This window comes from Barbatula barbatula, assembly GCF_947034865.1.
Source record: "Barbatula barbatula genome assembly, chromosome: 25".
Classification (NCBI taxonomy): domain Eukaryota; kingdom Metazoa; phylum Chordata; class Actinopteri; order Cypriniformes; family Nemacheilidae; genus Barbatula; species Barbatula barbatula.
The window spans coordinates 13,831,539-13,853,248 of NC_136788.1; the positions used below are offsets into that span (position 1 = coordinate 13,831,539).

General features: G+C 37.3%; 3 protein-coding genes across 3 annotated transcripts; all 3 read right to left on the reverse strand.

The window, feature by feature from the left end:
- Positions 1 to 315: 315 nt before the first annotated feature.
- On the reverse strand, positions 316 to 8,469 carry LOC306890291 (aminopeptidase N). Its single transcript, XM_079449900.1, has 20 exons — positions 7,881 to 8,469; positions 7,398 to 7,540; positions 6,316 to 6,452; positions 6,011 to 6,137; positions 5,780 to 5,934; positions 5,580 to 5,693; positions 5,003 to 5,146; positions 4,836 to 4,901; positions 4,695 to 4,760; positions 4,123 to 4,295; positions 3,938 to 4,014; positions 3,660 to 3,793; positions 3,532 to 3,587; positions 2,901 to 3,048; positions 2,730 to 2,821; positions 2,547 to 2,657; positions 2,218 to 2,385; positions 2,004 to 2,144; positions 1,778 to 1,859; positions 316 to 1,630 (listed from the first exon to the last, which is right to left on the reverse strand). Exons 1-20 carry the CDS (start codon positions 8,408 to 8,410, stop codon positions 1,478 to 1,480), a joined length of 2,817 nt encoding a protein of 938 aa, XP_079306026.1. The 5' UTR covers positions 8,411 to 8,469; the 3' UTR covers positions 316 to 1,477.
- Positions 8,470 to 9,010: 541 nt separating this feature from the next.
- anpepb.1 (alanyl (membrane) aminopeptidase b, tandem duplicate 1) lies at positions 9,011 to 15,220 on the reverse strand. The gene is made up of 20 exons (XM_079449899.1): positions 14,593 to 15,220; positions 14,316 to 14,458; positions 14,081 to 14,217; positions 13,854 to 13,980; positions 13,522 to 13,676; positions 13,286 to 13,399; positions 13,008 to 13,151; positions 12,828 to 12,893; positions 12,662 to 12,727; positions 12,404 to 12,576; positions 12,146 to 12,222; positions 11,917 to 12,050; positions 11,715 to 11,770; positions 11,480 to 11,627; positions 11,308 to 11,396; positions 11,093 to 11,203; positions 10,119 to 10,286; positions 9,902 to 10,042; positions 9,733 to 9,814; positions 9,011 to 9,450 (listed from the first exon to the last, which is right to left on the reverse strand). Exons 1-20 carry the CDS (start codon positions 15,183 to 15,185, stop codon positions 9,292 to 9,294), a joined length of 2,883 nt encoding a protein of 960 aa, XP_079306025.1. The 5' UTR covers positions 15,186 to 15,220; the 3' UTR covers positions 9,011 to 9,291.
- A 2,088-nt stretch (positions 15,221 to 17,308) lies between these two features.
- On the reverse strand, positions 17,309 to 21,692 carry ap3s2 (adaptor related protein complex 3 subunit sigma 2). Its single transcript, XM_079450407.1, has 6 exons — positions 21,487 to 21,692; positions 20,195 to 20,286; positions 19,983 to 20,094; positions 19,748 to 19,819; positions 18,800 to 18,907; positions 17,309 to 18,116 (listed from the first exon to the last, which is right to left on the reverse strand). The coding sequence occupies exons 1-6, from the start codon at positions 21,553 to 21,555 to the stop codon at positions 17,991 to 17,993; spliced, it is 579 nt and encodes a 192-aa protein (XP_079306533.1). The 5' UTR covers positions 21,556 to 21,692; the 3' UTR covers positions 17,309 to 17,990.
- Between the last annotated feature and the right edge of the window lie 18 nt (positions 21,693 to 21,710).

The following is a 21,710-nucleotide window of genomic DNA, read 5'->3' on the forward strand; positions in this document are numbered from 1 at the left end:
TTGAATCTTGACTTTCTCTAACGAAGGTGCATCTCAAGAAGAAGAAGAAGAAGAAGAAGAAGAGGAGTGAGGTTGCGTGGCGGAGGAGTTGGGAGGTAAAACAGAGGAAGAGGCAGAAGAGGCCGAGGACATATGCGCGTTCGTGATGAGATAAGAGCCATACTTATAGACCACGTTCTCAATCATGTACTTTCAATGGCCGAGGCTGGTCAAAGGGTGCAGCCAAATGTTGTGAGAATAACTGTGTCCACAATCATTCAGACTTTCGGTCTCTCAGTCGACAGAACAGGTATGTAATCTAACCATAGGCACTGTACTGTAATGCTGTATACTTTCTGTAATGCTTCATACAATATTAGAGTATTCCACTTGCATTTTACAATATACAGTAAGTATACTTTACGTAAACAGTGACATTTTATATAGGGAGATAAAGAGCCCTATTATAAACGACATCCAAACAGTCAGCATCTCAACCAATGACAGGGTACTGAAAAGTCACCAAATGAATGTGAAGTCGGAATATCTTCGGTCACAGAGCTGCAGTTGATGTGACAGGCCAACGAGGCGGGAATATAACCATGAGTGCTGCTATCTTTGAGAATGGTGCGCATATTCCGGTTAGTGCACCATACACCTTTTTCGACACTCTCTACAGGGATCTCATCCCTGAACAAGAGAGGGGTCAGATTGGAGATGACCTGCCAAAGTATGTGATAGTTTGGGACAATGTCAGTTTCCATCGTTCCAACATCATCAGACAATGGTTTGCAGCCCACAACAGGATGCTGATGGAGTCCTGTCCATTCCTCAACCCCTTTGAGAAATCTTTCTCAGCATGGAGATGGAAGGTATATGATCGCCAGCCACATACACAGATGACCCTTCTGGCTGCCATGGATGCAGCGTGTGATGACATCACAGCAGATGGCTGCAGATGTAAGGTGTAACCTATAGTCTTCAATAATTGTCATCAAAACTTTAGCCATACTCTACATCAGGACATCCCTACAGAGTACACCTCTTATATTGACAACATGACTAAGCAATTTGACTGTTTTATCCGTACACAATAACACAAGGACTGGTCATTCTGATGGCACTGACATGTTCATTGACACAGATATTTATTTTTGAGGGATGAACTAAGGATTTTGAGCAAGAGACTTGCTTTTGCAGGTAATCCATGGTGTTTTGCTATTTGTACGAATTGTTTTGAGAAATGCACTTACTGTTTCGCAAATGTCACGGATGTAAAACTGTAATGCACATTTTACAGCCAATCAGAATCGAGTATTCAGACAGATCACGTTATAAACAACATGAATCGTCATTATTGAAATGCATAAACTATTTAATGAACTATTCACAACCAACGAATTAGCAAGCTACTGTACCCTTCTCATTATATAGAAATATAGAGCATTTTTACTTAAATGAAAGTAGTAATAAACGCTAATGTCATTATCTGTTGTGTTTAAGCAGTTTCGGCCACAAGCCAGTCTGTGATTTCTCTCTGGTTTTCAGACACCCATTTTATATTGGCCTTTGTGGTCTCGATGGCCTGCTGCAGAGCTGCTGTCGCCGATCCGAAACCCATCTCTGAATGATCACTCTGAAACTGCAGGAGCTTTTCACACGCGTGAGATGTTAGAAATAAAGAAATACAGGTCGTTTGTTAAGAGTTTAACATACACCATGACATGTAAGAGTTAATGAATTCAATTAGTAATTAAAAAAGTAAATAAATGATTTGAATGTGTAAGAACACACACACCTGCTTAAGTTGGGATTCAGACGAAAAGGTTTTCGTAATGCCGTTTATGAGGCTGGCAAAGTTAAATGAACCCACGCCATACCTAAGAAGAGAAATCAGGTTAATCATGCCCATCACAACTGTATCCACACACAGTATTGTATTCAACAAACATTTATTGATATACTGTAAGTTTATTAATTTTCATTACAGTTACCATTGACAGCATTAAAAAATAAAAACTCACTCTGTGAACATGTATTCCCAGTTCTTTCTAACAAAGTCCCAGGCCAAAATCTGACCATCTGGATTATTTGCAACGTACACAATAACAGATGTTGCATCCTGTTTTCGGATTTGTGATGCATCAAGTGTGTATCCAAGATACCTTTATAAAAAATAAGTCAATGCACAGAAATAATCAATATGGCCACAAATAATAAATAAGAGACCATGCAAACCTTTCTAAAAGTATGTGATTTTTTGTGCAAGCCAGGGCACTCGTGAGTTTATCAGCTTCAATGGCGATGGTGGCGTCTTTAAACATCTGCCAGCCAAAGTCCCACTCTTTAGTGCCACCTGCAGCGATGGCACTGCAGTACACTGTAGACCTCAGGTTCGGATGAATCCTTCATAACACAATTAGATCTGTGATAAAACATCCTAAAACCTTATATTCTGTTTAAAGTCTGTTTTATACTTTATTGTATCTCCTGCTTTACAACATCATATTGCTTTACTGGAAGATCTAACTGCGCCGAAAGCTCTAATGGAGAGAGAGGGAACTCACGGGTTATACTCCGGTTTGTCCATCCACTGTCTGTACCAGCCGGAGGTGAGACTTTGACAATCCTGCACACCGGTACTGCAGGCAATTCTAATTGCATTTACCTGGTTGTACCTACAGAAAATAATTTGTGATTTTTTCAAACATCATTTTCCGTCACATACAAATGCAGATTTATTCACTTACTGGTCTGTATGTCCAGCGGGTACATGTGACCAATCCTCAGTTACATTTTTAAAATGTGCAAAAAGGGGGATCACTTGCTTCCTGAGGTAGTTCTACAACAACAACAACAAAATGCATTAGGATATACGATCAAAAATCCTTATAAAACAAATAAAAAAAATGTGGACAGACCTGTAAAAATCCATAGACATCAGTCTGTGTAAACATGAGGTTGAAATAATCCAGGTTGTTGAGCGTAGACTGCCATGGCATATATTCTCTTTCTTGATTTAAGTATTTTGTAGATCTAAGTGCTAAAGTGACAGGAACTATCTTAGCCCTGGAAAAAAATATTACTTTGTTTAGGTCCTACATCTGTTTCAAATGAGATCTAAATAATAAATTAATAAAATACCATCCGTGCTCATGATTGCGAAAGGAATGTGCACTATAGCAGATTATTGTATTGTTAATGGGATAATTCACCCAAAAATGTTGTCATCATTTAATCCCACATTTGTCATTTCAAATTTGTCATTTTTCCTTCCACATAACCCAAAAGAAAATATTTTGAAGGATGTTGGTAACTAAACAACACAGTCCCCATTCACTTCTTGTATGGACACAAAACCAATGCAAGTCAACAAGTACCGCCATCGTTTGGTCACCGAAGTCTTTTGTGATCTTTTGTGTTTTGTATAGAAGAATGAAAGTTAATTTATATATATATATAAATTTGAAATAAAAGGAGGGTGAGTAAATGATGACAGAAAATTCATTTTTGGGTGACCTGTCCCATTAATTGTATTGTAGATTATTCTACCTTGCGAGATTAAAAGCATCATCCACTATCTGAGCCCTGTTGATAACTGGGATGACCTGTGAAAAAGGGACAAAATGATGAGCTTACAAAGCTGTGCGATCCATCACGAGTGAGTCTATTGTACAGACCTCATGATTCTCATTAAGTTGACTCAGCAGACGCTCCCAGTTCATATGATCATAGTTGACTCTGTAATATCCAGTGACGTTCAGATTGACCAGGACCCACTCATTTCCAGACGTCTTCATTACACTGTAAAAAGCTGCATATAAAACGATTTATATTAAAAATGCTTCAGGAGTTTTTTCGTATATTGAGAGCCTCTACAATAAGATTATGAATTGATTTTGAACCAAATGATGCTATTAAGAATGAAACACTTTTTTATATAATTTTGACCTCATACCAGTTTTTCCCAAAAGCCAAATCCGTGACTGCTCCACTCCCACCTTCATCCAATTGATAGGCACAATCCATTCATAACTATAAAGATCATCAAAATAAGCCACCATTGAAGATATTATGGTATTGAAGACATTACAGCAATACTACTAGTAGCTAAAAAAGCTTTGAAAATGAGTTCAGGCCTACTTGAATGGAGATGGCCTCTCTACTATGGATTCAGGATCCAGAAGGAAGTGGTCTTGGGACACCTCACCTGTGCCAGTGTCGACCGTGATCACCGGGAAGCCCATTTGAAGAACCCAGTGGTCCATGATGCCTTTGACACTTGAGGGGAGAGCTATTCCAGTATTATCAACTGCCTATTGATGATGTTTGTTGAGAGAGTTATTATTGATTGTGGTGACACCACTAGAGGGCAGTACTGACAAAATTCCTTTATGGAACCTACAGAAGTCGTTCTTATATTAGAGGGATAATTTATCCCAAATTAAACCCTCATGATGTTCAAAACATGTATGTGACGCCTTGTTTCTGTGGAACACGAAGGGAGATATTTTGAGAAATGTCTCATTGTTTTTTGTCTATGGGGCCAACGTTGTTTGCTTACCAACATTCTTCCAAATGTATTGTATAAAGAAAGTCATAAAGGTTTGGAACAACATTAGGATGAGTGATGAGTGAGATTCCTTTAAATATTACAATACGGTTTAAATCATAGTCAATTGAACTTGGGTTTAAAGATCGTTGACGTAACTCACAGATTGAAGGAGGTCCCACAGGTCTTCACCTATTGTGTTTTGATAGGCAAACCTGGTGAGATACGTCTTTTGGGAAAAGATTAAATAAGCTACTTTCTCACGAAATATCAGATTGATAAAATTGTATTATAAATAGCTCACATTAAGTCCATGGACAAACACAGGCTCCGTGAGAAAGTCTGATAACATTCTCAGAACTGACGCCCCCTAATAAAAGACAGCACAACACAAGTTTGTCCTTAGGCCAGTTACTGGATACATGTGTTTTATACAAATCAAACAGTGTTGGTTATAAAAAATCGTCTAACCTTGCTGTAAGAGATGGCATCAAACTGCTCACTGATCTGCTCTGGTTTTATAATGTCTTCTTCTTTAGAGGACAGGGGGTGTGAGGAAGCCAGAGCATCCACGGCGAAAACACGATGAACGTCTTTGAGGATGATCAGATCTTTCTGAGAGAATGGTAAGAGAGATATGCTCAAACTGAAAAAACACAACATCTATATTACATTTACATTCAGGCCGTGAATCGATCAGCATGGCTCTTAATGTTTTTGTGACCTATGGGTAAAGAGAAACAGCTATGTCCATGCTGTAAAAGAACCTGAATAGAAATCTAATGGTTTCCCAAATACAAACCATCTGCTGTTACCATTAAACCATTATTCCATTAAAACAAAGACAATTTCCATTATAACCATTAAATCAACTACAATTTGTGTTCTGGTTTCTGATGTTTTATTTCCTTTTTCTTTTCAATTAATGCCAATTAATTTCTTTAACTTTACCAGCCATTGGCAATGGTGACAAAATGTAAATTTCGCACCGCAAATGCGTTGCAGAAGATGTTGTAAAATGTGATGTTATTTATTCATAAACACTCACCACATTCCACGATGGTTCTGCAAAATCTGCACCGAGATATGACACGTAGGAGGCAAAACCTTCATTCAGCCAAACTTCATTCCACCATCGCAGAGTCACAAGGTTGCCAAACCACTGACCAAAACCACAGACAAACCATAATATCAGTGTTTACAGGACAAATGAAACCCTTTCAGATACATACTGTACATATCATGTACCATGTGAGCCAGTTCATGAGCTATGATGGTGGCTGTTCTCTCCTTGTTTGCATTTGAAGAGATGAGAGGATCATACAGAAGGTTTGTCTCTCTGTAGGTCACCAGGCCCCAGTTCTCCATCGCACCAAAATAAAAATCAGGTAGTGCGATCTGGTCTACACAGAGGATATTATACATGTTTTACATCAGGACAAACAAAATCTCTTCATGTTCATAAATGTTTCGACATACCTGATTTAGATAGTGGATACGGTACATTATAATATCTTTCCAAAAACTTGAGAATGGGCCCTGTTATATTCAGCGCGTAATCACCATGACCATCAGCGATGGCTTTGCTACGAGCCCATATCCGTATCTGTTCAGCAAACACAATAAAAGTCATGAACAACGGACACATATGCGTCAAGGTGCATTTTGTGGTCCAATAAATCTGATTTTTATCTTGTCATACATCATACAGCACATCTGAAAGTTTTATTGGTCATTGTGGCTGTAAACATTTGTTAAATACGTAAAGCAGTTGATGGCAGTACCAAAGTGTCGTCGGCTGATGTAATGTTTGTGTAGTCACTACTGACAACCAGCGCCAGCAGATAAGAGGACATTTTCTTCGTCGGCTCGAATGTTGTTACTGTAACAGCTTGGCCATCAAGAACAGTGTCCACTTTCCCTATATGTAAAAGATAAATTACAGCACCATGTGCACTTTTTGAGTTCATAAATTATAATTTGTTTATTTAACCAACTCAAATGAACACTATATAGGTGTTAAAGAAGTCTAACAAGAAAAGTTCTACACTTTAACAGTTTTGAAGTCAATGTGAAGGCTCGACTTGACAGAGATTTCAACACAACCACAGTACAAACACAGTAATTTGTAACTTTTGTAATTTGTAAAAGAGTTGGCAAATTTTTACACATTTTTATTCCAACCAGGGATATTATGCTTAACTAAAACTATTAAACATTAATGTTAATGGAAATATATTATTGAATACAACATTAGATTGTGAAAAAATGAAATGAAATAAAAAATGTTTACCAAAATGATCATCTCGTTATTAATATTACACATAAATTAATGATATAAATGAATCCAATATATCAATCACTTAATAATGATTTATTATTCAAATTGTTCAAAAATAAACTGTTACATTTTATAAAATTATATTTAATAAATAATAAAAGACAAAACCAAAACTAAATTAAATTATTAAGAATGTAAAAATAAATAATAAATTGACAAAAGCGCATATCAAAATAGCTAAAACAAGCATAAAAAATAAATAGAAACAATTTATATATATTTTTTATTATTAAATGTTATTATTTTATTATCATTACTTTATTATATAAAAAATTTGATTTACAAATATTAGTACAACTACAATAAAACTAAAAACTAAAATAATTTAGGTTGTATGTTTTAGTCGCCATGTTTAGATATAAGGGTGAGACACTATTGGGTTATTTTCTAATCGACATACAGTTTTGTATAATTCACACCATACGCATTTATATAAATTAGCCACCTCGTACAATAGTTTAAAATTCTTGTGAGACATTTCCTTTACATCAGTATAGCTAAAAAAAATTTTGTGGAAGAACTGACCAATTTCCATTCCATTAGACAGGGCCACGGTTCCTCTGGCATGAATGAGAGTGATGTAGAAAACAGCTCTCATCGCAGGTTCATCAAAACATGGAAGGGTCTTGCGGGCGTGCGTGGGATGCATCTGACTGGTGGCAACAATCCTGCAAAAAATATAAGAATTATACATACAGTACACCAGGATTAAATGTATAGTTGAATTATAAGTATGCCATTATGGGGAAACACATGGTTTATTTTTCATCAACAAGTAATGAAACGTGTCAGAGCATATAACGTGTGAGAATAAGTTGTGTAACTCCATGTGTACACAAATACTTCCTGAAGTAATCTTTCACTTTTATTTCACGGTGCAAAGGTTACAGACATGAATCTATTAAGAGGCTCATCAAATAAACACGTGACACCCAATGGCCTTGATGGCTGATTTGTTTCTCCCATCTACCACCCGAGAGTTATAACTTTTAAAATGACCCGACTTACTTTTTTTCTCCGTTCTCATAATACACGCTCCTATAGAACCCTGCCAGGTCATCTGCAAGTTCACCCACGAATTCTGAGTAAAGCACGTAATATTCTCCTGCACGTAGTTTGCCTTTCAATTGAATGACAAGGTACTGCGTTGTCTTCTGCATCCAGGTCTTCTCAATCAAAGGTGGCGCTGTGTTTCCAAGCGTGGAGAGTTTAGCCAGACATCCATCTTCTGAGGTCAGATTGAGTTTATTGGAGTGAATGAGGATGAGATCCGTCTCCCTTGTGCATTTAAATACCACACTTGACTTCCCAGTGAAGACAAACAGACCGTCTATGTTGGGTTGAAGTCTGGGCCAGAGAGTGATGTTGTAGTGGTCTGGAACCAGAGCGTCTGGGAGACGGTACTGGTCCCATGGATCAGCAGGCGGGTCTGTAGACGGTAGAAGCTGAAACATCCACAATCCAATGATGGTGGCGACCGAAGCAACCCCCAGAAGAGTGCATCCAAAGCACATTGGGCTGAAATTGATTCCCTTCATGTTTAGATCAGATTCAACACAGGTCAGCGGAGATCAACATTGCGGAGAGGATTTTATTGAAATCTTCCCACTTTCTCTCCTCCCCGACAATAATGGCTGATCCATTAAAGTAGATACTAGCCAGTCAAAGAATTTGGAAACCTGATAAGTTCTCTGAGATAATTTATTATCATGGCACGTATCTATGCTGACATGAGCAGAATGTGCTGCTGACAATCGTGGGAAGATGTTCACGTTTTTGGTGTGAAAAACAAACACGGTGAGGACGTTCAGGTTCATTTGGATTAATGTTGGGTGTAATGTTTATAGGCATAGTCAGTGCATGATGTTAAAGGGATACTTCAACCAAAGATTACAATTATTTGATCCATTTATTCACTTTCATTTCAAACCTATAGGACTTATTTTGAAGAATGTTGGTAACCAAACAACATTGTCACCAATTGACTTCCATTGTATGGACACAGTTTTGTGTTCCATAGGAGAGTCATATTCGGGTTCTGAATGCTATGCTTTATGGGAAACAATAAATAAATGTTTATGGAATTGCAATAGAATATTTTTTGGGCTTTTTATCATTTACACACACAGAAGGAAAACTTAGCATTTCAAAACAATTTTGTTTATTTATATTCGACAAAACACCAAAAGAACGATACATTTACAAAAAAAAGTTTTATTTTCATTATGAAAATTATTTTTTATACAAATAATCAATCGAAACCTCTTCATAGGAAGAAATTGCATCTGGAAAACTGTGCAATCTAGATCATTATGAACAATAAATAACCATTTATTTCATTCTCTATCCATTTACACCACAGTTTACGGAGAGCACACCAGAGTTCATCTCCTCCTCAGATCAAACTACAATCCGTGAATCACATAGTGTTAGCGGCATCCGTGAACCATTTCAACACCGCGTCTTTGTTCTGCGTGACCCATTTGATGTTGGCTGTAGTCCTCTCGATGGATTGCTCAATGGCGAGGGAGCCCGATCCGAAACCGACAACAGCATTATCATCCTTGAACTGCTTCAGCTGCGTTGTTGAAACATGGAAGTAGATTGAAATTTTACAGGTTGTAAAACATTCAGTGTAGAGTTTTGTAAATACGTTATCTCCTTCGACAAAAAAGCCAAAACATGACTACATCTTAGTCCAATGTCAGCCACCGTAGTGCTTCGACAGGGAGGGGTGGAGTGAGCCATTGGTTGGAATTCACAACCTCACCACTAGATGCCGCTAAATTTCATACTTTGGACATTTAAAACCTATTCTAGACGTAAAACGTGTACATCGAACCCAATCCTGGTCACCCACCTGTTGAAGTTCATATTCTGTCGAAAATCTCTTTGTGACACCGTTGATCAGATTGGCGAAAGAGAAAGATCCACCTCCATATCTTAAGTTTCAAGAAGAAGAGAGAATTAAAAAAAAAACATGTCTATCCAATTATTTCAAGCAAATTATGACATAATCCTCTACTCACTGATTGAAAATGTACTCCCAGTTGGCCCTGACAAAGTCCCATGCCAATGGCTGTCCGACCACATTACTTGCGATGTTGATAATGGTAGAGGTGGCGTCCTGCTTACGGATTTTATTCGGATCCAAAGTGTATTCCAGATACCTACCACGTTAAATTTTAAATAATTAAAAGTAGCACTTGAGAAAAACATGACTTTGCCGACTTGAAGTGAGCGTACCTGTTCAGTAACCAAGGCTGGGTGGCACATGCCAGAGCGGCGCGCAGTTTCTCTGCCTCGGAAGCAAGAGCCGCGCTTTGAAACATGGTCCATGCGAAGTCCCACTCCTTAGCGCCACCTGCAGCGATGGCACTGCAGTAAACTGTCGATCTCAGGTTGGCCTTAATACTGATCCAGAAAAAAGGAAAAAGCTACGTAAAAAATGTCTGACGATCTACCGATTTCATGTTCCAAAACGATCACAAATATTTGAATGAACTCTTTTTTATTTTATTTCTTTCTAGTGAGCAAGTGACAAACATTTCTATTTGACATACTTTGCACGTTTGTTTGGTGTCATCCTTACGTTTTAGAGCGGTCTGCTTGAAGTGACGGTTAAGTTTAGGGGCGGGGCTTTATTATTGTCTTTCATTTCTTTTTAATTCATTTCCACTTGTAATCTTTAATCAAAAACATTAAGCCTGTTCCCCCTCTCTTAACAACAACACACCACATGAGGCAACAAAAAAGAGGTAGGACTATACTGACTGTCCAATGGCCGGGCATTTTTAGCTTTCCCCTGCAGGCCCAACTTACGACAAACCAATCATAAAGGGAAGGGCAAAATAAAGCCCCACCCTACATTTGTTTCTCTTTTCAGAAGCCGTTTCACTCGGATACACGTCACGATGCGGAAAAGAAGTCAATCGCAACTTCAGTTTCATGGTGACTTTAAACCACCTGAACTCATTTGTGTGCTTTTACCATATTAAAAATAAATGATGCATTTCAGGGTTACTGTTAAATATTTTGTACTAAATGCATACAGACAAAGTAATTCTGAATAATTGCTAAAATTATGAATAATAATTATAATTACTTTATTTAACTTTAATTTGATATAATTTTATTCCTTCCTTCATTCATTTGATTTGATTTGATTTGATTATTATCGTTGTCATCTGTTATTAGTATTATCATACTAAACTACTCACGGATTGACACTCGGATTGTCCATCCACTGTTGGAACCATGTTTTGACTAGAGTTGTACAATTTTCCAGCCCGGTGCTGCAGGCGACTCTGAGTGCATTCACCTGATTATATCTGCAGAGACAAAAACATTTTTCCTATTCGGACACAATAAAAAATGTCTTAACCAAATCGAAACAATGAGGACATCTTATCCGTCTTATCCGTGCTTGACTTACTGGTCTGTATGTCCTTTCGCGACATCCGTCCAGTTTGTAAGCTTCGTGAAATATTCAAACAAGGGCTTAACCTGTTTTCCAACATACGCCTACAAGAATGACACATACAGCGTTAGCATCTATTTCAGTCCCATTTTCTTGATGTTATGAAATACCCATTGACAAAGTTTACCTGCATGGGGCCGTAAACCTCAGTGCGATCAAACATTAGATAATAGTAGTCCATGTTATCCAGAGCTGCTTCCCATGGCATGTACTCGGTTTCAGATGAAAGATACTGTGTGGTTTGTAGGGCCAGTGTTGTGCCAACTATTCTTGCTCTGTTAAAGACAGAGATGCATTTGAGCATTTGGACGGACCAATGAAACTCATATTCATAACAATGAAGAATAGGTTGTCAATCTTACTTAGCCAGGTTGAAAGCGTCGTCAATGATCTGCGCCCGGTTAATGACAGGAATGCTCTAAATGAAAACAAATGCAAAGTTACTGTGATTAATATAACACAAAATTGGAATTTTATTTAGGATATGTTGTGATGTTAACCAGATGACAGAATTTGCCATAATAACTAACAATAATATTGAACTTCATCTGTAATTCTTCTTACGTCTTTGGATGTCTTGAGAGCATCAAGTAGACGGTTCCAGTTTCCTTCGTCATAGTTGACCCTGTAGTATCCTACCACGTCGATGTTGGCCAGAATCCATTCATTTCCAGTTGCTATCATTTCAGTGTTTATATCTAATAAAAAAATGGATGAAATTTCAACAGATTAGTTCACAATGAATTTTCTTTTGATGTAGTCTTTGCTGATGAAACTACATTTCGGATCTTACCATTTTTCTTCAGAAGCCAACTTGGCTGCTTTTGCGCCGTTGTAGTCCTCCATTTAATTGGTACATACCACTCATAACTAAAAAATGAAGCACATTTTGTTATCAATTCAATTTTTCTTTACAGATAGATTCTTAAATGAATGTCTGATAATAAATGTATCTGATAAAAAACTAAATGAGTGTCTGATCTTGATTGAAGATCGTGTTTCTTCGTGGTGTAAAGGGTCCTCTGAATAAACACAATCTTTTTTGGCATACTTAAACTCTGACGGTCTTTCCACGACAGAGTCCGGGTCCAGAAGAAAGTGTTTCTGTGAGATCTGGCCAGTTGTAGTGTCGATAGTGACCACTGGGAAACCCATCTGAAGAACCCAACGGTCCATAATCTCTCGCACGGTTTTGGGGAGATCAGTGCCAGTCTTGTTTACAGCCTGTAGAGTTTTTAGCGTGAGAACATTTTTATTTAAGTAACATTAAGCAGCTTGGACACATGGTGTGAAACATTATGTAACATACCATTTGAAGATGGTCCCATAGGTCAGTGTACACCGTGTTGCTGAATTGAAAACGCTCAAGGTAGGTCTAAACAAAACAAACACACAAAACATTCATCAACCCCCAATGACTCTGAACGCATTTTCAATTTTGACCTTACTTTCTGTAGCGTCCAATGAGAACTTACTTGGAGTCCTTGTGTAAACACTGCCTCCGTAAGGAAATCAGACAGCATTCTAAGAACCGACGCCCCCTAGAGGAGAAGACCGTTATTCCGCATGTCTAATCTGTTTTTATAACCACAGACTGAATAATATACAAATAAAGACAACACTTTCTTCATGAGCAAACAGTGCTAACACGCTACCTTACTGTACGAGATGGCATCAAAGACTTCACTGATCTGGTCGGGTCTCTGGATCTCCTCTTCTTTGGAGGATAAGGGGTGAGATGAGGCCAGGGCGTCTATGGCAAAAACTCGGTGGACGTCATTGAGAACAATCAGGTCATTCTGTGGGATAAACACACAAGACCTCAGGTGCTATCCTGCTTTGTGCCGCAAACATATAACATCTTCTGCTAGTAATATCAAGTTATATTTGATTCTATTCTTGCACCTTTGCATGTAATGTTTCAAAAACTCACAATTTTCCAGTCCGGTTCAGCTTCATTGGCCCCAAGATATTCAACGTAGGATGCAAAACCTTCATTGAGCCAAAGGTCATTCCACCACCTCAGAGTCACAAGATTTCCAAACCACTAATAAAAAATACAAGCAAACAGAGAGAGAGAGAGAGAGAGAGAGAGAGAGAGAGAGAGGGAGAGGTGTTAGATTTATCAAGAACTGTGCTTTAGTAGTTATAAACTGGAAATTGACGTACCTGGTGTGCAAGTTCGTGGGCAATAATAGTAGCGATCCTCTCTTTGTTTCCATTTGAAGATGATTCTTCATCATACAGAAGTGCAGTTTCTCTGTATGTGATTAAGCCCCAGTTTTCCATGGCACCGGCGTTGAAGTCGGGCAGAGCGATCTGATCTGTTCAACAGTTGAAAGAATTAATTAAATTATAAAATTGCTATCTGAAGTTTTAATGTATTAATAAGTTTAAATATGAATTTAATACTACATCGGTTTTAGATTTTAACATAAACATTTTGAATGGTAATGAATCAAAATGTTCGAATCTGAATACAGTCGACAGCTCAATCTCACCTGATTTGGGCAATGGATAGGTTGAATTATAATACTCTTCAAAGAATCTGAGAATCGGTCCTGTCACGTTCAGCGCATATTGCCCTTGGCCTGAATTAATGGCAGCTGTACGAGCAAAAATTCTAATCTATGGACAAAAAACAATCCTTTTTTTAAGCTTTGAATAAACACAGACCTTAAAACAGCAATAGGTATTAATACTTTTATAACTCCTCAAAGATACATACCAGGGGCTTTTCATCTTGAAGGCTAATGGAAGTAAAATCGCTCACAATAAATGCCAACAAATAAGTTGACATTTTTTCGGTGGCTTCAAACACCGTTCTGGTTACATTAACACCATCCACTACAGCGGGAACGCTCTCTAAAAGTAATATAAATAATCATAACACAGACTGAATGGATTTAAAGTTCCAATATTGATTTCCTGTTCATGAGTTGTCTATAATGTGTTTAACATACCTATGTCCTTGCCATTAGAGAGGGCTGTGGTTCCACGATCGTGTAGAAGAGTGATGTTGAAAACTGCTTTCATGGCTGGTTCGTCGAAACAGGGGAAAGCTTTCCTGGCATCCGTCGCCTGCATCTGTGTCGTAGCCACCACTCTGTACATCAACAGTGAAATAAAAATATGAATCTAATATTGAGAAAGAACTAAAAAACACCCTCGACGTACCACAAATGCCTAGAAGATATTTGGCATAAACATTGAAGCACAAAGTAAACATCAAAATCTTACTTCTTCACTCCATTCTCCATATATTCACTTCGGTAGAAGCCGCCCAAGTCATCTGCAAGCTCTCCCACAAACTCCGTATGGAGCTCATATTTTACCCCGACAGATAATTTGCCTTCCAGGTGAATCACCAAATATTGCGTTTTCGTCTGCATCCAGGTCGACTTAATGGAAGGAGCGGGTGTGCTGCCGTGCGCCGTCAACGTGGGATCTTTGGTCATGTTTAACTTATTGGAATGAATGAGGATGAGATCCGTCTCCTGTACACATTTGAAGACCACGCTAGAGTTTCCAGTGAAGTTGTAGAGACCGGTCGTAGGGTTCGGCTGCAGCCGCGGCCACAAAAGGACATTGTACGACTCGGGTTCCAACGTCTGAGGAAGGCGATACTGGTCCCAGGGTTCGGTGGACGGTGCCGTCGTTGGAACCGTTGGGGCTATTGTGGTGGTCACTTCAGAGGTGGGTTTCAACTCATTGTTCTTGGACATCTCTTGGGAGTAGACCACCGAGAGGGCGATGATTGTGGCAATCGCTCCAGCACCTATCACTATTCCCACTATCCCCAATGTTTTGCTGATGAAGAATCCCTTCGCCATTCTTGCTTGTCGCCGCGTGAGAGGATGAGAGAGGAGAAATTACAATTGCTGAACTTTTTTATGTGAGGTATGGAGGACTCCCCTCCCACATGATTTAATAAATCATCCATTAACACAGCTTTACTTCGGTGTTCAAGAGGGCAAACAGAAATAGGTTTAGACGGCCAGTGAGACCAGAAATGGGAAATTTCAATAAAAGTTGTAACCTGTAACTTCATCGAAAGCATGTTATACCTCATTATGTGAATGTTTTTCACCACAGTTCTACATTTCTAGTAATGTGACTGCATCCAAATATTTAAGTGGTCGATGCGGGATGCTTGTCGGAAACATTCCTCAAAAATTCCTCTAACTGTCTAAACAGCTTACTGTTCTTCTCAGTCCACTTTTATAAATCAATTCAGGAGCAATTCAATAAATATCTGCATTTTACAAAATGATGAAAGGACAATGTTCATAGAATCAGACACTAAACTGATGACACAACTGTTAAAGGATAACTTAATGTCACAACATGTCATACCACTATCATTTTTTATACAAGCTAAATTATTCACAGTTTAACCTTGGTTTAACTAAATTACCATGTGTTTTCCCAGGAGCAAAGAACAGAATTTGTGTTAAGTGTACTTAAGTGTAGATTTCTGTGTGGTTGTCAATGCAGATTGTTCAGAATAAACTGTACAATAAAAGATGAATGCAATGGACAGATGTGGCCTTTGGATTCAGTTAATGATGGAAAATTGCACCAAGGCTGTAATTCAATACAACAAAATCATTATTTTGTTGTATTGTCATACTGTACTGTTATCTGTCTTCATGGTGTTTCCTTCCCATCACCTGAACTGATATTAATTGTGTGATGTGTCCAACAAAGTCATCAAGGTCCATAAAACCTCAACTTATCCGCTTCTTTTGGATCACGTTTTTTTTGTTGTGAAAATGACCTTTCCCTTTTTCATAAAAGGACCAGGTCATCATGAACGGTAACAAAATATATTTTGGGGATTATAAAAAGGATCCTTTGATTTCTGGTAAATTAGATTATGCAATACTTACCTCATAAACAACAATTCAAAAAAACAAAGCAAATATATCAGCAGTGACTTTCAGGTCTGTTAAACAAAATCCACACATAAGCGCACACAAAAGAATTGTTCGAAGTGTTGATTGTTTAACTGTTAAGCAGTGGATTTCTTAAGAGAATATGCATCAAATTCTACATCAAAAAAACTACAAGGCGGCATGACAAAGTGAATTTAAGATAGAATTGTCTCATCTGATGGCTTTTGACCTTTGATAGGCCTCTATCTTTATAGTTCGCCTCCAACGATATCAGAGATCTAAGATATGATATGACTCATGCGTCAGTTTTGTCGATCGTAATTTCAAAATCTCAAATTTTAAATGCAATAAAGTTGATTGTATAATGCTGCAAATTCACGGTGATGCAGCTAATTTCCAGAAATAATGCTGATGCACAGTTGCAATTAAACAGACCTTGGCCAGGGTCGAAGGCCCGTTCATGGACCTTTACAAATAACATGGACCGAAAGGCTTATAGAACTTTTAACCTTTTAGCCCACTAGTTACATGTATTCTTCTTAGAATTGCCCATCCTAAATGCACAAAACTATTTTTATATTATATTATATATGTCTGTACAGATGAAAGGACAAATTACATTAAAAGATAATTTGGCATGCCATACACAAAGCATTGATGATGTCCTTCCGAAACCCTTTATGTCCAAAGTTTTACAAAATGGACTGAAACAAATTGTGTTGTCAAAGTTGACAAGCACTTTTAACGGTTATATTTTAGTAACTTATACAAAGAGTGACTAAAAATAACGATTTGTCAAAATTAAAAATCCTAAAATATGAAGATGGAAATTCATTAAATGCTGAATTTTTTTTCTGCTCATATAATTGGTTTGATATAATATGTGCACTTACCTTTTTTAGTGTGCCCATTTATTGTTTCCAACCATAAACATACATCACTAACAGTAAATGAATAGAGCAAGAACTTTCATTTCTGTAGAAACCAATAAACGTTTCTAAACATGAAACCATTCATAGTATGAAAGTGCACACAAGAACTGACCTAATAAACTGAATAATTTGCCAGCAGTTAAATTAATTACTGCACCTTTTATTTTATTTTTTACTTTACAAATACATTTTGACCATTTCAGAGAGGAATATTGGATAAAAAATGACTGAAATGAAACCATTGTACTGTTAGAACATTGAGACTATATCTTTTCACTATGACCCGATCATTCGTCCCGTGTGAATTTAACAGCTCAAGCCTTTTATATGAGATGATGTGTCACATAAGTTAAAGATGAACTTTAAAAACACAAATCAGCGGGTCAGAAATATTCTCTCTGAAACTGTAACATAGACTTCATTTTAAATGATAACAAGACGTAAAACTTGACAAAAACACAGTTTTAATGACTTAACATGCATTATAAATAATGCAAAACATTGACAGTTATTGCCATAAACTTCAGCACACAAATCAGTATTACGGAATGTTGCTACATCACAGACAAAATACACAACAATCCTATGAAAACAACAGAAGTTCAGCTACAAATCAAAGTTTGAAATAAATGTACATGAAAGGACCCTGTAGTGTGCTTAGATGACATGAAATGTAACAGACCCTAGGTTAAATATCCTGGTGACTATAGTCAGTCGTGAGTCTGTTGGCATAGGGAGACAGTATCTATGGCAATGAATGTTAGGGTTTAATAACAACACAGACCACATTGAACAGTAACATAAAGCTTTAAAATGGGGATAGACTGGGCACTTTTATATTGATGTCCCCGATATTGATGTTTCGAGGTATTTCAGGAAGGTTCATGTTTTTCACTGCCGAAACAGCTCGAGCTGGTGCTGCAGACAATCCACCCTTGACAAACATCAACAATATGCAATAATATTAATGATATTCAGTACTAAGTAGCAAACAAAAACATCTTTCCTTGCTACAATAAATCTAACAGTAATATTGTTTCCTATTTTATTTAAGCAAATTTATTCTTAAGAAAGTTTTATATTATGTTATATATTAAATATTATGGTTCTTTAATAAATGTGATATAGAATTTTGACCCCACGTGTCTTACCACACACTGTCTACTCAGTGACTGAACTGTATTAGGTATCGTTTCTTCAAACATTATAAAAACGTTTTATCAGCACAGTGTATCCAATGTTGTCAAACATTATTGATCGTCTAGCTTCCTTAAAGATTATCTGGAACACACTGACCATAAACCACTGCCATCTTGGACCATTATCTGAATTAGTTTTTTCAACTGGTCTATTGATGATAAAACTTCACAATGCAGACAACATATTTGCAGGCAAACAGAAAATGAGCCTAAAGGATTGCGCCTCAAATTGTTCAACGAAAAACATTTTCTCTGTGTAAGTTTGTTGCTGTGTGCAGTAGTTTAACCTGATTTGTTCAATGTTGTTGACCATTAGCATGTAAGCGTCACATTTAGCTATTTACAAAACTCTTATTTAGTGTATGTCAAAGTTATTGGATTTCTGTTCTATCAGAACTCATTGCAAATGTGAACTCACCTCTGATTTCTCCATCTTGTTTTGCAGCTCCACTTGAGCGACTATTTCGTTCATGTTCGTTTCCAGCACCATCCCTCCCATGACAACTTCCTGGAGAATGTTGTGCACCTGAAAAAACCAACAAAGACTTCAAATCTACAAGAGTATAGGAATCCATTTGGTTCATATTCGCATCCCTAAAGGTTTAACTCAGCAGAAATAAACATTATTCAATCGTTTCCCTACTCCCATATCATTCCAAACCAATATAAAGACTTTTTTTCTTTTGCAGAACAGAATTTTTATGGGGGGAGAACATTGATAACCAAACACAATGGCCTCCATTGACTCATGGACACAAAACCACTGAGACATTTCTCAAAATATCTTCTTTTATGTTCCACAGAAAATAAAGAGTCGTATACAGGTTTTGAATGACTTGGGTGACCTCTCCATTTAATATTATTTTCTGAGAATATGTAAATAGTTTATAAAACAATTTAGCTGTCGGAAGCGAAGTGTTAAATATACCTTTAAATTTACACACTGGTTTGTTTTATCAAACCTGTTACATAAATCTAAAAGAGACTACAATATTCAAAACAAAATGTGTCATACACTTCCCAATACATCCACTCATAAAACATTACCACACACTAGATAACCACACTTTAATCAATATCAAGTTTCATACCGGTACCATAATTAAACTAAAGTATTTTATCAGAGACGATATTCTCACTCACATACAGTATGACCCTTCACTTGCCTTCTGGAGAAAAACCCTGTCATCTCTTGCCTTTCATAAGGACTTCCCCTGCACCACCCTATTCACCCCTAGATAGACTTAATAGTACAAAAGTCCAACAGCTTTTATGTAATGTGATAATGTGCTATTAAGACACTAATGACCAGCACAAAGATGACAAATCGAACAATAGTTTAAAAGTACATTCGGTGAAATCTGACCTTATCCATGTGAAAGATCAGGTCCAACTCACACACATTTTCAAAGCATTTATCCAGCGTTTCCACAAAGACCTGCGGGGAACATATAACAAAACAAAAAACAGGATTGATTTCCACTGAGATTTGTAAAGACTAAACAGAGCAGGGAACAACATAAACATGTCCATTACGAAACAAAATTACCACTTTGTGGCTGAAGGTCAGTTCTATACAATAAATACAACCGTATGTGTACCTGTATGAGATCTAGTATCCCCAGCTCGCTCTCTGATGAATCCACACAAAACACAAAGTATAGCGTGGCATAGTGTCTGTAGATCAGCTTGTAGTCTGAGCCTCCGATCAAACTAAAATAGAGAAGAAAAAACATATTACACGGCTACAATACATTACATCAAGCTCATGTACATATTATATATGTCAACATCAATGAATATATGGCTTTACCTTCCACCTTCCAAAAAATTGCAGACATTATCATCTCTTTTGGACACAAGATGGAAAGTTTCCCGAATGATCTGCTGCTGCATGTCCTCTGCCTGAGAAAGAGCATGAATTGACTAAAATTAACTTTATTCCACAGATAAGCATTATGCGATGCAGAACATTTAATAAGAAAATTATATATATATATATATATATATATATATATGTCAAGTTCTCATTGTTACAAAGTAGCTGTACAAGAAAACATTTTTATTATAGCATATAAGGTTATGCAAGTCAAAACAGAGGGCAAATATCAGACAGACTATAAATTGCTATATGCAGTGTTAATTAAATAAAACTATCAAATTCTAGCCCCCCCGGCCAGGCAAACAGTGCAAAACAGTATGCAAACGGTGGCGAGGAACCCCAAACGCCATTGGAGGAGAAAAAAACCTCAGAGGGAAACCAGGCCTAACCAGGGGATTCCAGTTCCCCTCTGGTGAAAGCTGCAGCCTCTGCACAAGCTCGACAGTGCTTGTATAACAGGGCAAAAATAAAAAATGTTGATTTAAGATTATCATTAATAATCTAATAGCGGCTGAAATTTTGTAGAGTTGCCGTGTCCTTTATCCAGCTCTATCATCAACTTTGGTCAGGTCTGGGCATGGACTGCGTCCTGCCCGCTCTGGTAACCTTGGACTGTGTCCTGCCTGCTCTAGTAACCTTAGAACAATGAGACAAAACTGGCTGAGAGTAGAGAACTGTTCTGCACTCGTTGATGCAACAAATACATCAGTAGTAATTGGTTCGGGTTGATCTAACTAGTGCAGCCTTAACCTTCGGAATATTCATCATATGATTCTAGGTATTACCAACTGACCGGACGCCTGAGAGCGTAGTTTGTAATAAGCCTGCACTGCAACCACCTTATAGTGCATTACAGTAATCTAGTCTTGATGTCATTAATGCATGAATTAACTTCCATGCATCTGACGGTGACAGCATATGACTTAGTTTACATATATTTTTAAGATTGAACAACGCAATGTATATATGTGTGTGTGTGTGTAATATATATGTATGTATGTCTGTATATACACACACACACACACACATATATATATACATAAACACATAAATAAAAGTGTATGTCAAATGATATATAATTTGATACAAATACATAAGTAAAAACAAAATGTATTATATGGTAACATCGCTTCTTGCTTACAAAGAGCAAAAAACGAGATCATAATATTGTGCTTCAATAACCATACAGTAATATTATATACGAAAACATCACATCGGCTTACAAAATATTGGTAGAATCTGATGAGCCTGGGTTTCCCATGGTTGTTAAAAATAAGAATTGCCTTTATCATCCTTCTTTTAGTTTATTTAATATGTTGTCAACTGAATTTAAGTGGTTGATCTTTCTAGCGAAGCTTTTCGTCAATAAAAAAACCGACATCAGTACTTCCGTGTCACGTGACTTCAAGCTTTTCACGATAAAAGCACCAGTGTAAAATCGGCCTTT

What these genes read in the sequence shown, in the direction of transcription:
- anpepb.1 (XM_079449899.1), bottom strand. Translation starts at nt 15,185, where the DNA reads ATGGCGAAGGGATTCTTCATCAGCAAAACATTGGGGATAGTGGGAATA. An exon ending in ATGGAGAATGGAGTGAAGAA is followed by an intron (nt 14,459 to 14,592) that starts GTAAGATTTTGA and finishes GTTGATGTACAG; the next exon opens with AGTGGTGGCTACGACACAGA. An exon ending in TTGGCTTCTGAAGAAAAATG is followed by an intron (nt 12,051 to 12,145) that starts GTAAGATCCGAA and finishes TTTTTTTATTAG; the next exon opens with ATATAAACACTGAAATGATA.
- LOC306890291 (XM_079449900.1), bottom strand. Translation starts at nt 8,410, where the DNA reads ATGAAGGGAATCAATTTCAGCCCAATGTGCTTTGGATGCACTCTTCTG. An exon ending in CTCATGAACTGGCTCACATG is followed by an intron (nt 5,694 to 5,779) that starts GTACATGATATG and finishes GGTTTTGGTCAG; the next exon opens with TGGTTTGGCAACCTTGTGAC. An exon ending in TGTTTGTCCATGGACTTAAT is followed by an intron (nt 4,761 to 4,835) that starts GTGAGCTATTTA and finishes TTTTCCCAAAAG; the next exon opens with ACGTATCTCACCAGGTTTGC.
- ap3s2 (XM_079450407.1), bottom strand. Translation starts at nt 21,555, where the DNA reads ATGATAAAGGCAATTCTTATTTTTAACAACCATGGGAAACCCAGGCTC. An exon ending in TGATCTTTCACATGGATAAG is followed by an intron (nt 18,908 to 19,747) that starts GTCAGATTTCAC and finishes TGGTTTTTTCAG; the next exon opens with GTGCACAACATTCTCCAGGA. An exon ending in ACAAGATGGAGAAATCAGAG is followed by an intron (nt 18,117 to 18,799) that starts GTGAGTTCACAT and finishes ATGTTTGTCAAG; the next exon opens with GGTGGATTGTCTGCAGCACC.